The sequence below is a fragment of the Temnothorax longispinosus genome, chromosome 6 (assembly GCF_030848805.1).
Source record: "Temnothorax longispinosus isolate EJ_2023e chromosome 6, Tlon_JGU_v1, whole genome shotgun sequence".
In the NCBI taxonomy this organism is placed as follows: domain Eukaryota; kingdom Metazoa; phylum Arthropoda; class Insecta; order Hymenoptera; family Formicidae; genus Temnothorax; species Temnothorax longispinosus.
The window spans coordinates 22,791,312-22,805,503 of record NC_092363.1 but is presented as its reverse complement, the minus strand read 5'-3'; the positions used below and the strand labels follow the sequence as shown (position 1 = coordinate 22,805,503).

Below are 14,192 nucleotides of genomic sequence, written 5' to 3'. Positions count from 1 at the left end.
TTAATAACTTTACTCTTAAGAATATTAACGAAGCATTAACTAGTTGTTAACTTTTAATTGCGATCTTCTACACTCGCTATAACGGTTACAGTTATTTCCGACTATAATGATTTTCGTTAATACAATGTGAGTGCAAGAGTCATTAGCAACTTTTTAATATCACTTGTTGTGAGAATTTTATAAGACTAATTTTATACTTGCAAATTTTTTATGTATAAATGCACAAAGATAAATTTTGAAGCGGTAGCTTTTAAGTATTCTAGTTATATAGAAAGTATTAAATTATCATAATATACACAAAGTTCCTGAGTTTCATCTCTCATCTTTTTTTATGTGAATAAAATATTCTACGCTGCTTAAGGTAAGCCGTAAAAGTAACGCGAAGCAGGAGAGATAAATGCGCTATAATTTTATGATGCGTTGGTGCCGACTCATAAATTGGAACAAACATATTACCGGTAGATAAATGGAATGAGAACAAGAGAAAGCCCTTCTTTTCCGCGATATATGAGCGCGGCCGTTAATCGCGCATAGTTTAAGAGATAAAGCTATTTTACTCAGAGTTATGAACTTGCACTTGCAAAACTTGCTGTTCAGCTTATGCCAAGTTTGGAATATTCTCTCCAAAAATTGTATACTTTTAATCTTAAAACGTATTAAATCAATCTCTATATATATAGATATAAACAAATGGATCTCAATTTTTGCAAAAATCTGTAAATCTGTTAAAAGCTTCTGTTAAAAGCTAAATTTGTTTTCTTTATCAATCTATCCTGTTCCGTTTCCGACGAAAATTTTTCCAGAAGACCTAAGGGATGTCCCTTCGCGAGGGAACCGATCTTTTCGAAAAGTTCGCGCAAATTCAGCGGATGTGAGCGGAGTAGCGAGTTTGTCGGATATATAACTTCGACATCCTGACATGCCCCGCTCGGGTCTGAATGAATAATTCATGGCCTCTCTCAAAGCATTCAGGGCCCCCGCTGCAATATCGATAACCATCCACTTTGATCAACTATTTCCCGTCCCGTCGTCCGATAATCGTTTCGCGAATTCCCGCGGCACGAATGCGAGATACATTGGAATCTATCGCAGATAAGCAGGCTTGTCGGTATAGTCAGCGTTATACGCTGATAAATGTTTTTATGTACTTTATACATTATATTTTTTTACCTTTGTGCATTTATATAAAAAATTCATAAATTGATTTAAAACCGATTTAATAATTTTTATCATTTAAAAATTTTTCTGTTAAAATATTCAAACGTATTAGTAATTTTTAATGGCCTATAATAGCTTTTTGCAATTCTTAAAATACACATATAGCAGAAAATAATATTCTTTATTTAGTTCTGTATAAATAGATTTTAATTTAGTAAAATTTTAATTTTAGAATTTAATTATCGAAATGTTTAACATTGGATACGGAAAAGAAGCGAAATCTTTTTTGCGAAGCGAAAACTACAAAGAACAAATTAGTGAAACTTGATTCGAGGTAGTCAATAATGTGACACGTATATTTCTTTGTAAAAGAACAAGATATTTTTTAGGATATCCGCTTATTTTTGTCGCGATATTTCTAACGGATAATATACCGTTCCGCATGCCTTGCGTTTTAATCGCGTTTGGAGAAATTCTATGAAGAAATCGCTTATGCCGTTACGCTCGTGGTCGCGTTTAAATCCTTAAAATAGTCGCGGCTCTTAGTAGAACGTGGGACAAGAACGAGACGTTCTTTTCGCGTCAGCGAAGGGCACAAATGCCCCGCGTGTAGAGGCAAATTGAATGCGTAGGTGTATCTACAGCGTCCGTACTTATCGAAGCTATCGATTGGCTCTTTTGCTCCGCTCTCAAACTCAGGAGGCTTTTCGTCAACTTGACAAATGTTAACGGCGCGAACGAGGCAGAGGCGAAAAGAGGGCGAGAGTGTGTGAAATCCATATATATCTGTTATGTAAGCCGTGATACGTGCGCGAGTTTTCATATGTCGGCCTGCAGATTTTTCCGCGCTCTCTTTGGAATCTCTCGTCTAGAGCGCAGAATCCGTGCATTTCGCATTCCTCATCATATATTGATAAAAAATATCTTCAGCTCCTTTTTATATTGATGACGGGAAGCTAATCGCGTTTCGGTATAAAGAACAGTCAGTTCTCCTAGTAAATTGGAGTATTTATAACAGTTTTTTTTTAAAGGCATATGATCGAAGTTGGATTTAATAGCGCGTTTTGGCGTGTACGAATGTGAGAGTGATTAACGTCTTGCGTGCAGCATTAATCACGTCTTCGTAACGATCCGGTAGAACCTTGCTCCGGGGCAACGAAGTGTAAAGTTGTTAAGAACTGCTATGAAAAAAAGAATAGATTCTATGCGTCATCTCGCGGTCATTATAGGCATATTTAATCGAGGACTGACGTACACGAGCAAGTTGCACCGTACTGAAACTGTGCACGAATATTCCGAGAGTTTCTTTCTCATTCGCTCTAACTTATCTTTATGGAATTTGACAATGTCATTTTTTTTCCGAGGTTTCTCTCAAAATTTATTTCCATATAGCAATGTTTTTTCTCAAGTTAGGCGCTTGGAACGAGACTAAAACCCAATTAATTTTTTTCAAAGACTCTGTTATTATACACAGTTTTACATCTCTCAAAAAAGCTGCAATAAATATTTCTTATTTAACTTTTCCGTGACAACTTTGGACGATTTCAAAGCTATCGGAGAAACTCGAGAGAATTGGTTTATCTCTCTGTAGGGTCGCTTCATTCCCTAAAATCTATATCCGCGCGAAGTTTCAAACCTGTTTGAGTTTACGGGTCGCCAAACTTCTCTTGTTAGTCTCCGAAACCCCTCGGCTAAGTGATTCACTTGTATTCCGCGAAACGTAAGAACAAAGTCACACGTTGAGTCCACCCTTGGAGACACGTTCGGAAAGAACTTAAGGGTTAAGACAGACGAGCCGCGTGCATGCCTCTGTGGGCAGCCTAATTGGCAATTAACCGATGTCCGTGTTCCAGTAGCGGCATGGTGCAAAGCGTCGGGGCCAATTTATCGCCGGCCGAAACATTCGGATCGATCCGGTCGCTTTCGGTGACGAGGGAAGTCGCCAGTTTCCCTCTATCGCGGACGCCCACGCCGCCCCCGCAGCACAGGTAGGTGAATGCCGTTTATTTTACTTGATTCCGATGTGTATATATTTAAATACGAATACCGATAGTGCGGGCAACGCACTTCGTGAAATAAATTCAGCGCCTCCGCAAATGAAGCAGTCTCTAATTTTAGCACAAATTGAATGTGGTAATGTGAAAATTATTCATGTGAGTCACGTAATAGTTCAATAAATAAATACGAATTCCGACGAGATTTCTAATAGTTCCACTTGTTCATTTATTTATGCTAAAGATAGCACTATTAAAATCGGTAAATGTTGAAGCATTATTAATTTAGTCAATAAATGTTAAAGGTATAGCATTATTGACTACGTTTACGTGGCTGCTTGTAATCCGGTTTAATAACTACTGTATACTATCTGATCCATAATTTTTCTTCCTTTGATTATAACGATTATTTAAATATAAACCTATTTTGATATTCTAAACATTTGAATCAATTTTTTTATATCTATATCAAAATTACAACCTATTTTGATATCTATACTAAAAAAATCGTAGTTTAAGTATCAAAAAAGGTTCATATCTAAATGATTATTATGATCAAAAAAGAAAAATTTTGAATCGGATAGTATACGGTAGTTATTAAATCGGATTATAAGCCGCTGTGTAAACGTAGTCATTAATTTAGTCAATAAAATGCATGAATTTTCTGCCATTGTCCTTTAACCCCCAGTCCATAAGATCGATGCCTATCGTTTCATATTTCGAAAAGACTGAATTTGCAATTATTAGAAAAGACTAAACTAAATCAATAAATATATATTACATCTTAACGGATCTATAACAAATTTAAAAAATCCTAAAAACGAACAAAAGAAAAGATTAATTTACCCAGACCGAGTTTATCTGATGAAAATGCACGAAATATACATCTGTCTTACGGACTGACGGGTTGACGCGGCCGAGGCGAACGGTACGCGACACTCACGAGACGAACGGCGGTCGTCGTTGCAGACCGTCGGCGGTATTGGCGACGAACCCCGAGGAGCTGGTAGGCGTCGGTAGCCCCCTGAGGGAGGCTTCACCCAGGCCGGAGGTGCGCGTGGTCGCGCCGTCCCATCGGCCACTACCGACGTCCGCCCTGGCCGCAACGAACCAGGTCGTCTCCACGGCGAACCGAAAATCCGTCAGCATACTGCTACCCGAGCAGAGCGGATGACAGCAGCAACAGCAGCGACAGCAGCAGCAGTTGCTGCATCAGCAACAACATAAGCAACAGCAGCACGGCTTCGTGCACCGTTGCGACGAGCAGCCGCTCTCGATCTAGGAGAATCTTCTCGTTTGTCGAAGCTGCGACGATGAAAACGACGCGTCTTGCGTTACACGCCGATCCGATTCGGGTAACTGAGAATTAATTGATCTCGTCACGTTTCTCGTCCGCCCCGATCTCGGGCACGGTCTCCGCATATACGATGCATGAGTAAAACTGTCTGACGAACGACGGAGGTGAGTGATTGATGACTGGTTAACGTCGGTTAATGATCAAGCTCGACCGGCCAAAACTCCGTTTTAAGTCTGACCGTTTTAGATCGCGATCGACCCGCAAGGACCCCGAGAGGGCTTGAACTATCGTCGACATTAGGAAACGAGGGACCTCGTGATGCGAATCCTTCATCACTTTTTACCGCTTGATTAACGATACTCTACGCGAATCAATATTTTAAACTATCGTGAATTATCATTGCTTATACGGAGACATTGTCTGATGATATCTCGACTAGAAACCGTGCTCGGTGTCTCCATATAGTCTGATACTCGATGGCAAATCGTCAAATTACATCGCACAGTTTCATTACGTAATTGAAAAAAAAAATACGATTGCTGGGAATTTTCCAGCACTATGCAATAATAATATTCGAAAAATAACAATGACATTGAAAAATTTTGCGTTTTCAAGCTGTGGCAGAATCGATCGCGCTTATGTTTACTTACTCTGTCGCATTATTAGAGCGTTATTGTGCATTGTTAATCATCTAAAAATATACACAGCTACTAATCAGAAATGCTATTTGACACGCATCTTAACCTTCGAAAATTACATATTATTAACAAGCATCATAGTGCAAACACAATGATGTGTTGTGTGGAAATCTACCAGCTAGACAAAAATATAGAACTGTGGTTTAAGAATTCATCTTTTGCCTGGAAAGCAAAATAAATGAATTTTCACTGAGAAAACGTATAAAATTTATACGTTCGTACCACGTTCGTTTGTTATTTAATTAAAAACACGTTGGTGTTTATTTTATACGTAACGAAATTTGCATGTTTTACTCTACAATTAACAAAAACTATTTCACAAATTAGACTTGACTCACGGTACTTTTGTGCGGCCCGTCGATAAAATAATTTTGATAAACATTTACAAGCTTCGATTGTTATTATCGATACGCTTTCTCTTTCCTTTTTAGCAATTATAATAAAATAAAATATTAGCGGTTATAATAAAAATGTGCAAGTATTTGCGCATATATCGAAATATTGAATTTTTCAAACATCGTTATATCTCTTTCGATCTCATGACAGCGAAAAGAAATGAATATCTGAGCTGTTATTTTGGATATTGGATAATTTTTTTAATAAAAAGAAACAATAATTTATTTATGTTAGACAGATTATTCTACATTATAAATATGGAATTGTAATATGTTAATTTTTGGTTTACTTTTTATCGCGAGATCGTAATTTTGCGAATGCATGTTCGCGAATTAATACCATACGCGAACATCATTTGCCTCTTTGCGCATTAAGGACGTACTATTCTCAGCAGGGCGTCCCTTTCTCGCGCATCGAAAGGGCTAATGTCTGGGGAGGGAGACACCCAGCATGGTTTTGCACTATCAGCGCATTAATTAAGTCTCAGTTATTCTCGACTCGCAATCGAGCGATACGCCTTCCTATTTACACTACCGCCAAGCTCCACCGTCTCGAACATTTACATCCCGGTAGATATTCGTCGCAACGGGGCGCGTTTCTGGCCAAAAGTAGTCCTTAAGGTATTCTCGCGCGCGATTTACCACGACCCCTCGAAACATCAAACACACGATCCATCGAAGTGAGAGAGGTCGAGATTAATCCGAGTCCCCTCCTCTCCTTGTCTTGCTCTTGCTCCTTTCACTCCTCTTTAGCCCTCCAGTACTGAAACGCGGTCTCGCGGATTATTAGATTTTTGTCACAGCAGCGGTTTGGGATCAGCGAATAAATACGTTTGCACGTTGTTTATTATTACATTTTATTCCGCACTCTGAAAGCTTAATTTATCACAATTTTTTAACAGCAATGTAAAGTAAAATTCTAAAAAACGACATTGACTAACAAGTTGTGAGACAAGTATCCTAAACCGCATTTATCAGCGTAGGCGCTATATATTCACAGCATCTTTTGCTGACTCAACTTCCAAGAACGTCTTTGGTATTGGAGGCAGGCTGGAGGTCAACTTTCCCTCTCTCTTTCTCTCTTTCTCTCTCGCGACCAAATCTCCGATATCGGTCACGGGAATCGATATCGCGAGAGCGGTGAAAATTCTCGATTGATTCAGAGAGATAGGTAAATACGTTAACTAAATAGATAAACCGGTGCGGATGACACGGATGACGCTGGCAGATGTTCAAAGCTTGCCTAGACGGGTCGATGAGATTTTCGGTCCAATTCGCGCAGGATTGAGATGACGCTTTTCTTTTTAATCCAGACGGATTATCCCCGACCTGGTTCATCTGATTCAACGAAAAACACCTAACCGGCATTTACGCTAGGTAGTACGACAGATTTTCCGGTGCGATCCAGCACGTCAGTTCAGCCTTTTTTCCTCGGCATTTGCATTAGCTTGAAATAAATTGGCTTTCGTAATGACTTGACACTTTTTGAAAATTTGTTTAGTAAAATATGATGGGAATTATAATTTAGAGAAATTTTTGTGTCATATTTCACATTTACGAGTTTGAAAAACGACGTGAATTATTTGTCGCGGTTGAATGTCACTATTGAATTTATATAGGATCATTTATCACGTTTGAAACGTCACTGACGAACATTTGTTTCTATTTCGCGATCATAAATAACTTGCGTGATTTCTGAAATGAGAAGCGCATGTCTAGAGACTGAAAAGTTAACAATTCTGCATAAATATCGGCATCCCCGGGAAAGATTGTTTGGAGTACTGATTAGTTGAAAAAGTCAGGATGAAACGACTAGCAGAATGACTGTACTATTGACAATCTATGTAGAAGATATTCGTGTTGCTATAAATCGTGGAAAGAGGCGAGAGGAAGATTTCGGGGGATACTTGAGTAAATTAAGAGATCAAAGTTTAATAGAACGCGAACGGCTGGAATCGGGACTTGAAAAATTAAAGTGATGGAGGAAATCTCAAGAGAGCGGAAATTTCGAACACCTAACATTCTGTAGCAGTGATCTTCGTACGTGTTAAAGCAAACGTTCAAGGGTACATTTTATGAGAGAATAATTAATTAAACTAATTAATCTTTATTTTTTATTTTTCTGACTTACGTAGAAATAAAATATCTGTTTATATTTCGAACGACATACTGCTTGGATTTGTAATGTTTAAAAATTTAGAATTTTAAATAATATATCACTTTTGGCTCGTTATCGGGCAGTATGTCAAATAAATATGAAATTGAAGTTGTTTCCAGTTAAGATATTTTAATGTCAGTACGTTTTGTAAAGATAACAATTTACTATGATCTGTTTTTTATAAAGTTCGTTAAATTCTACTCTCCGTTACTGTTTGCTGCAATATGTACACACACAGATCTCCCTTGTTCCACATCACGAATTCGAACACGACAATCAATGAATCGCGAAACATTTCTATTTCAGTATAAGATCGCGAACTCGTTAAAGTCATCGAGGTTTTGAATTTTGCACATTACCACCAATCCCTGTCATTCTCAAATGTCGACTTTTCTCTCGGAGCTCTCGATTGGATCGAGCGTGAAAGGACACGCGTTACTTTTTGTAGATGGTCGATGTCAAAGAGACACGCTTTGTTATCTCGATAATAAGGCGAAAAGCGAAATTCTTCCGGCGCTTGTGGCGCTTCGCGATGAGAAGCAAGATGAGAGCAGGTTTTAACGAGTAACACGATCCTTAACATGACACTGGCCCACGGCAATCGGATTAAGTGCTTTTGATGGAATTGACCGAAACTGGATATGGGGTTTTTTGTGACGCTAATTAACACGTATCGTTCCGAACATTCGCGGAAGATATAAACGGACAGATGGGTGACAACTGAAAATGCGAGTTTTATTACAAGAGAGAAAAAATATTATCCCACAGTGAATATCACGATTAACGCATTTTTCATCATTAATTCTAAATTTGAGAAATTTAAGGAAATAAAGATTACGATTAAGATTATGTTATAAAACATAAAGGAATCGAAATGATATAGAAAGAATATGATAAAAATAAGAAGAAATATATGTATATATACTATATATATATATTAATACTTTTTCAATAACTTTAAAAGATTATTAAGATAAAAAATATTGTATAATTATCACGACGTAAATGTTCAATTATATATAGCAAAAGATTTAATTATTATTTAAGATGGAAACGTATCTTTGAATGCTAAGTTTAGAGGCAAAACACTATGTCAGTTGAGCGATATCTGTTAAGAGGCGTCCCGATGGCACTCCGTAGAATGGTGCTAGCCGGAATATCAGGCAATTTGCGTTGATGACTCTTATCGTAAGAGAAAACGATGGGTACTAATTGCATAGTATATTTAAAGTAAGCGTATAGTCTTTAAGGTAACACACGCGTTTATGCTCATAATTTTCTGCTTGCTCGACGATGCTACGATCGATTCTCGATCACCCCCCTTCGCGGATTCGAGACCCTCCTCGAGCAGGCAGCCGAGATTTTAAGTAAGACTCTAGTCCTGTAAATACGTATATAAACGAAGATATCAGTCGAGAAGCGTGCGACGAGTTTAAAGCATCTTCGAACTCATTTCACGCTTATGATTGTAATCGACGAGGAAGAGATATCGCAGATGTACGCGCTTTATGAGCTTACGGTTGTATCGAGAGAAAAAGGATATTGTTAACTCTTTGGGGATACGTTGCCGTAGAAGAATATATATTATCCCTTTACAGGGATTTACCATTTAATCGTTATTTTGTATAAAAAGATTAAGAGGAAAGAATCTTAAAAATCGGTCTTTTGTACTTTTTATTTTAGATATATATATGCTACGTAGTTATTTATTTTTTAACAAACGCAAAATCCGCTCGAAGAGTTAACAAATGGATGTATATGCGCTTCTGTCCATCTAAAAGAATCGAAGCTGTGAATCGCGAAATCGCACGAGGCAAGGTATATCGATATCGCGCATCCGGATACTCAAACCAACGCCTGAATTTAATTATAAACGCGCCCTTGTGTCCCTTGATACGAATAACGAAGATTAACGACGCTACAGCTGAGATGGGCGATCTCAGGTATATCGATCATCGAAACGCCGACGGATGAACTCGTGAACTTTTGCCCGTTTCACAATTTCGATTCTGTTTCGGGGCTTTAAAAAAGTATACGGTGCATAATCCGGAGATCCGCCTACGTGCTCCTATGTCAACGACGTGCTAGTTATTCCACGGGTTTGATCGAGGACCTCCCACACCCCCGGAATTGAGTCTGTGTTCGGCCGAAACTGTCACGAACTGTTTCGCCCGAGAACTCGAAGCGGACGCGCTTGAGTTTCTGGATATATTCGACAATATATTTACATTAATCGTAACGGTCTAGTAACGCATACACGTGTATGTAGCTCACTCAATAGCATTTGTTCGTGCTGTCGTATAGGATAATGATTGGAGGTGAAGAAAGATGTTGCGTGTGGGCGAGTAATCGCGCAGGCGGTTCATCGAAATCATTTGATCCACGAGTAGAATCGGTGATTTCGACTGGACGCCGTTTATTTCGAGGATGGCGCAAGTCGAATTCGATTTAAAAAAAAGATTACATAATCCGTACTCGGCTATCGCATTTTAATCCCCGATTTTCAGGTCGAAACATCTGGAAATGCAGAGTTGCCTTGTATCGGCGTAATTTAATCCGGTGTAACGGTATTCACTCTAAATCGCTTCGATAAGATTTCCATGGATTTGATTTGTGCCATCGTCGTAATAAGCGGCCCTAAGTCACGAGTATGAGAGACAAGGGAAGCGTGTGCCAAAAAGTAGGACAAATTTCTCTTTGCGCGGGACGAAACGGATGTTTCGTGTATCTTCTTCTGTTTTGCTCCATTTCGTCCCACTGTTCCACTTTTGGCCAGAGCCTAGATACGGCATCTGGAATGTAACGTAATATCGCTGAAAATGAAATCCACAATTGGATGGATTCCAGGACGTTTCCCCGCGAGAATTCTCATCAATACTGGCTCAATGTCTTCAACAAGATGGAACAGTGGGATTGGGGTGGGGTATAAGCTCGTAAAGAGCTTATGAGAGACACTTATGTGAGAAATTTGCCGAGAGCGATGCTTTTACTGTTGAAGAGATTCAGTGCAGCAGTGGGCGAACTCTTTTCGGAATTGGAGGAAATAAATCTTACAGATATACGTCTCTTAATTTTAATCTTGGATTTTTAATTCGACAGAATTGAGATTAATTTCCTCAGATTCTCAAAGCAATGTGTTTGGCCATGTGTTTTTCGCTGAAGCGTTCGACTTTACTTCAGCGATACAGGTCAGGTCGAGTCATTATGCTCAAGTTTCAATAGAGAGACTCGATCCCGCATTCTCTCGCTCCGTTCTCCTCCAATCGGTCGATTTTGTTTTTATTTTCGCGATGTTAATTTCCGAGCGGGGTGATTCGAATGAATTGCTTCAACGTCGGCGAGGCTCAAGGTCAGAAATTAACGCGACTCTCGTCGCTCTTCGTCGGACACATCCTTGCCCGGATGGCGGAGAGTGCATTCTCACGTTGCAGTCGGTGATGGCAGAACTTCGGTTACGTAGATAAGGGTGATACGTTTTTTTTTCCTCTTCTTTAGGCGAATTGTGATAGAACGCGTAGGCACGTAAGCCATAAGATTGATTCAAATGACTATACTATATAATTAGGATTTTAATTCTTACTTATACGAAGCCGATAAGCGAGCAAGTTTGCCGAGTGCAGTTTGCCGCGAGCGTTTCGCGCGGTAAGCGCCTACCGTGCATGCTGTAACTAGAATTTCTCCGCTATTTGAGAGACGAGTTGAAAATAACTTCCTCTCGCTTTTGTAATTTCAAAGCTCGCGACGCTGCAACGCGAAAGTGGATGAAATCTGCTTTAAAAATCAATTTGCAATTAAAGTTTTTATAAAGAGTACTGCAAACTTATACGAAGTTAATTGTTAAAAAAGATAATATTTTATCTCTTAACAGGAGATAATTAATCTATGCTAATGAAGTCGGTCCTAATTATATTAATTAATAATAACAGTGTAATTACCTTGAAAGGTAAATGATCCTCCTTCACAGAAGATTAAGCGATTTACGTCCATTTCCACCAGTGCGGATTAACTTTAATCTTGGTTTAAATTACTTTTTATCTTTTTCTAATTCTTAGAACTAGAAAAAGATAAAAAGTAATAAGTCTGCATGAAATGGATGCTAGTCCGATGGCATATCCGTGAAAACAAACTGACAAACAGGCGGACCGCACTCGTTCGACTCTTGCTTGCCTAAAGGCTTCCACGTGACATAGATGTAAGCGTACGATTTAAAGACGTATCGTCATGTCGAATCGAGTCCATCCGGCGGGACTCGTGCGACTCGCATTCACGGTACTTTTACGATATACATATAATTATACATATAGCCAAGATATATAAAATTTTACGACACATCAGGATGAGTTTTATAGCTGTTGATTATATTATAAAGAGGCTGATTAAGTTTAGATATCGTTCCAGTGTACTCGATACATTTGATATAATGCAGTTAAAGATATTCGTATGGTAGATACGCGTTATTATTATTATCATCATTACCACCGTAGTTATACCTACCTTAAGATAAGTACCCGACAATTTTGTCCTCTTTCTTAGCCGCGTTCGACGCGACGCTGACGCCACGACGAATAGAGAATAAACGAAGTATCTTTAGAATAGAACGCTTCATCTTATCTATTACGATTAAAATTCGATAATAGTGTCATTGTCATTATATGAATATCATCAACTCCATTGCTTGTTGTATAATAAATGATTGACGGATGACTATGTAATACAAGAAACCATCGGCGAAACAATGAAGCTAAAAAGAAAATTTTATAACTCTCTGCATAAATCGATATGTATAGGTCACATTGGATACAGCGAGAATTTATTTTAGCAAAACAGGACGCGCGAGCCTGCGGAGCTCATTGCGACGGAATTCCGCTTATATACAGTCGGTCGCGGATCGGCACAGCCGGTGCGATTTTATACTTACGCTCGTAGCGATCGGCGACGGCAATAAAAGGAAGCAGTTATGGCCTATACGCGCGTGTAGAGACACGAGGAACCGAACATAACACCCAAACTGTATGTCGCACATGAGTCGTGCCGCGAGCTCGCGCGGGCATGTAATTTCCGTTAAAGTGCGTTAGGAGACGTGGGACCGAGCGACATTTGTCACTCGAGCGAATCCGCTCGAAGAGAAGAAACCTCCTTTAAGGAGAGCAAATTTTTTTATACCGAACTGTCGATCGGTCTCGCTGTCGCTTGACGCGCTTCGCTTCCGGATGCGTTTAATTAGTATCTATTTGATGAACGATCGAATCGTTTTTTTTCTGCCGCGAAATCGGAAGTGCTCTGGGAGAGTAACGCAGCGGCGAACGATCGAAGGCGTCGCGATCGCGAGACGAACGCGAACGAGGCGGATGCATGAATCTCCCCCCATTTAGGCATTTTAAGAACGTTTCAAGAGAGACCCAATTAGCATAGTGAGATCGTTACGTCTGAACATTGATGTCATCATTATCGCTATATGATTATTATCATCGCGCTATCTATTATCGTCATCCGCCGCGACGACGCGGTGACGAGGTAGTGCGGTTCTATATTCGATATTCTGTGTCGATACCTACACCTAACTGTATATTAACAACGATCATTGTGTAAGGAGTTGAAATTCCAGTATAATAAAATCGCTCTTCATACTTTCGTCCTCCTACTCTCGACGATACTCCTGATCACCGTGCGAGGGCGAATTATCTACGACAATTCTACGATACATCTCTGTAATATCTTTATATTCTTATTATATAGGAATAAAAAGAAAGTCGATATCATTATTTTTCGATCACCGAATGCATTCTAATGTAGTCCAATTTTATTACTAAATTGAATATTTTAACTCTCGATCACTCTCTCGAAGAAAATTAGAACGTTCCATTTCTTATAAATAGGAATAAAGAAAAGCAGGTTTAAGATAATTTTTCTTAAGAAATTATATTTTCCTTTCTGCTTAAAGATGTTTTTCTCTATTCTTTTACAAAGGATACAAATCAGTCAAATCCAATGTCTTATTAAACATAGGTATATTGAATTCTTCAATATATTGAATATATTGAATTCTCGCTAAATTGTTCTCGCGGTTCTTATTTAAATATTAAGAAGAAATATTAAATATTAAGAATGAAACATAACATCTCTTGAAATATCGCGACATATGCAATTTCGTATGGATATTTTCTACGAGAGATGAAGCCGGATTGGCCTATCGATCGACACTGACGACGAAAGCTTATCTATATTCGAACGTGCACTATAAATTTGTCGTAAACGAGCGATCGGGCCGTCACAGAAAACTGGAAAACTTCTCGCAAAGCTCTTGTGTAAGAGCATCATCCCCCGCTACCCTAGCATTTACAGTGACTCATGAAATATAATGTATTTGTTCCCCGGACGCATCTATTTATTTGTACATTATTTCACGGAATAAATATATACATGTTTTTTGCATCCTCAGCCCGCGTCACGTCCTTACCGCACTTTCAGCTAGATAATAAGCAACTTTTCATT

At 38.9% G+C, this 14,192-nt stretch overlaps 1 protein-coding gene across 2 annotated transcripts in view; it reads left to right on the top strand.

The window, feature by feature from the left end:
• Window positions 1-14,138, top strand: part of LOC139814773 (uncharacterized) — a 74,671-nt gene extending 60,533 nt beyond the window's left edge. For both annotated transcript variants that reach the window (XM_071781256.1, XM_071781257.1), the window contains exons 5-6: window positions 3,012-3,146; window positions 4,122-14,138. In XM_071781256.1, the coding sequence (XP_071637357.1) occupies window positions 3,012-3,146; window positions 4,122-4,326 (340 nt within the window). In that variant the 3' untranslated portion in view covers window positions 4,327-14,138. The remainder of the gene's footprint in view (window positions 1-3,011; window positions 3,147-4,121) is intronic.
• The last annotated feature ends 54 nt before the right edge of the window (window positions 14,139-14,192 follow it).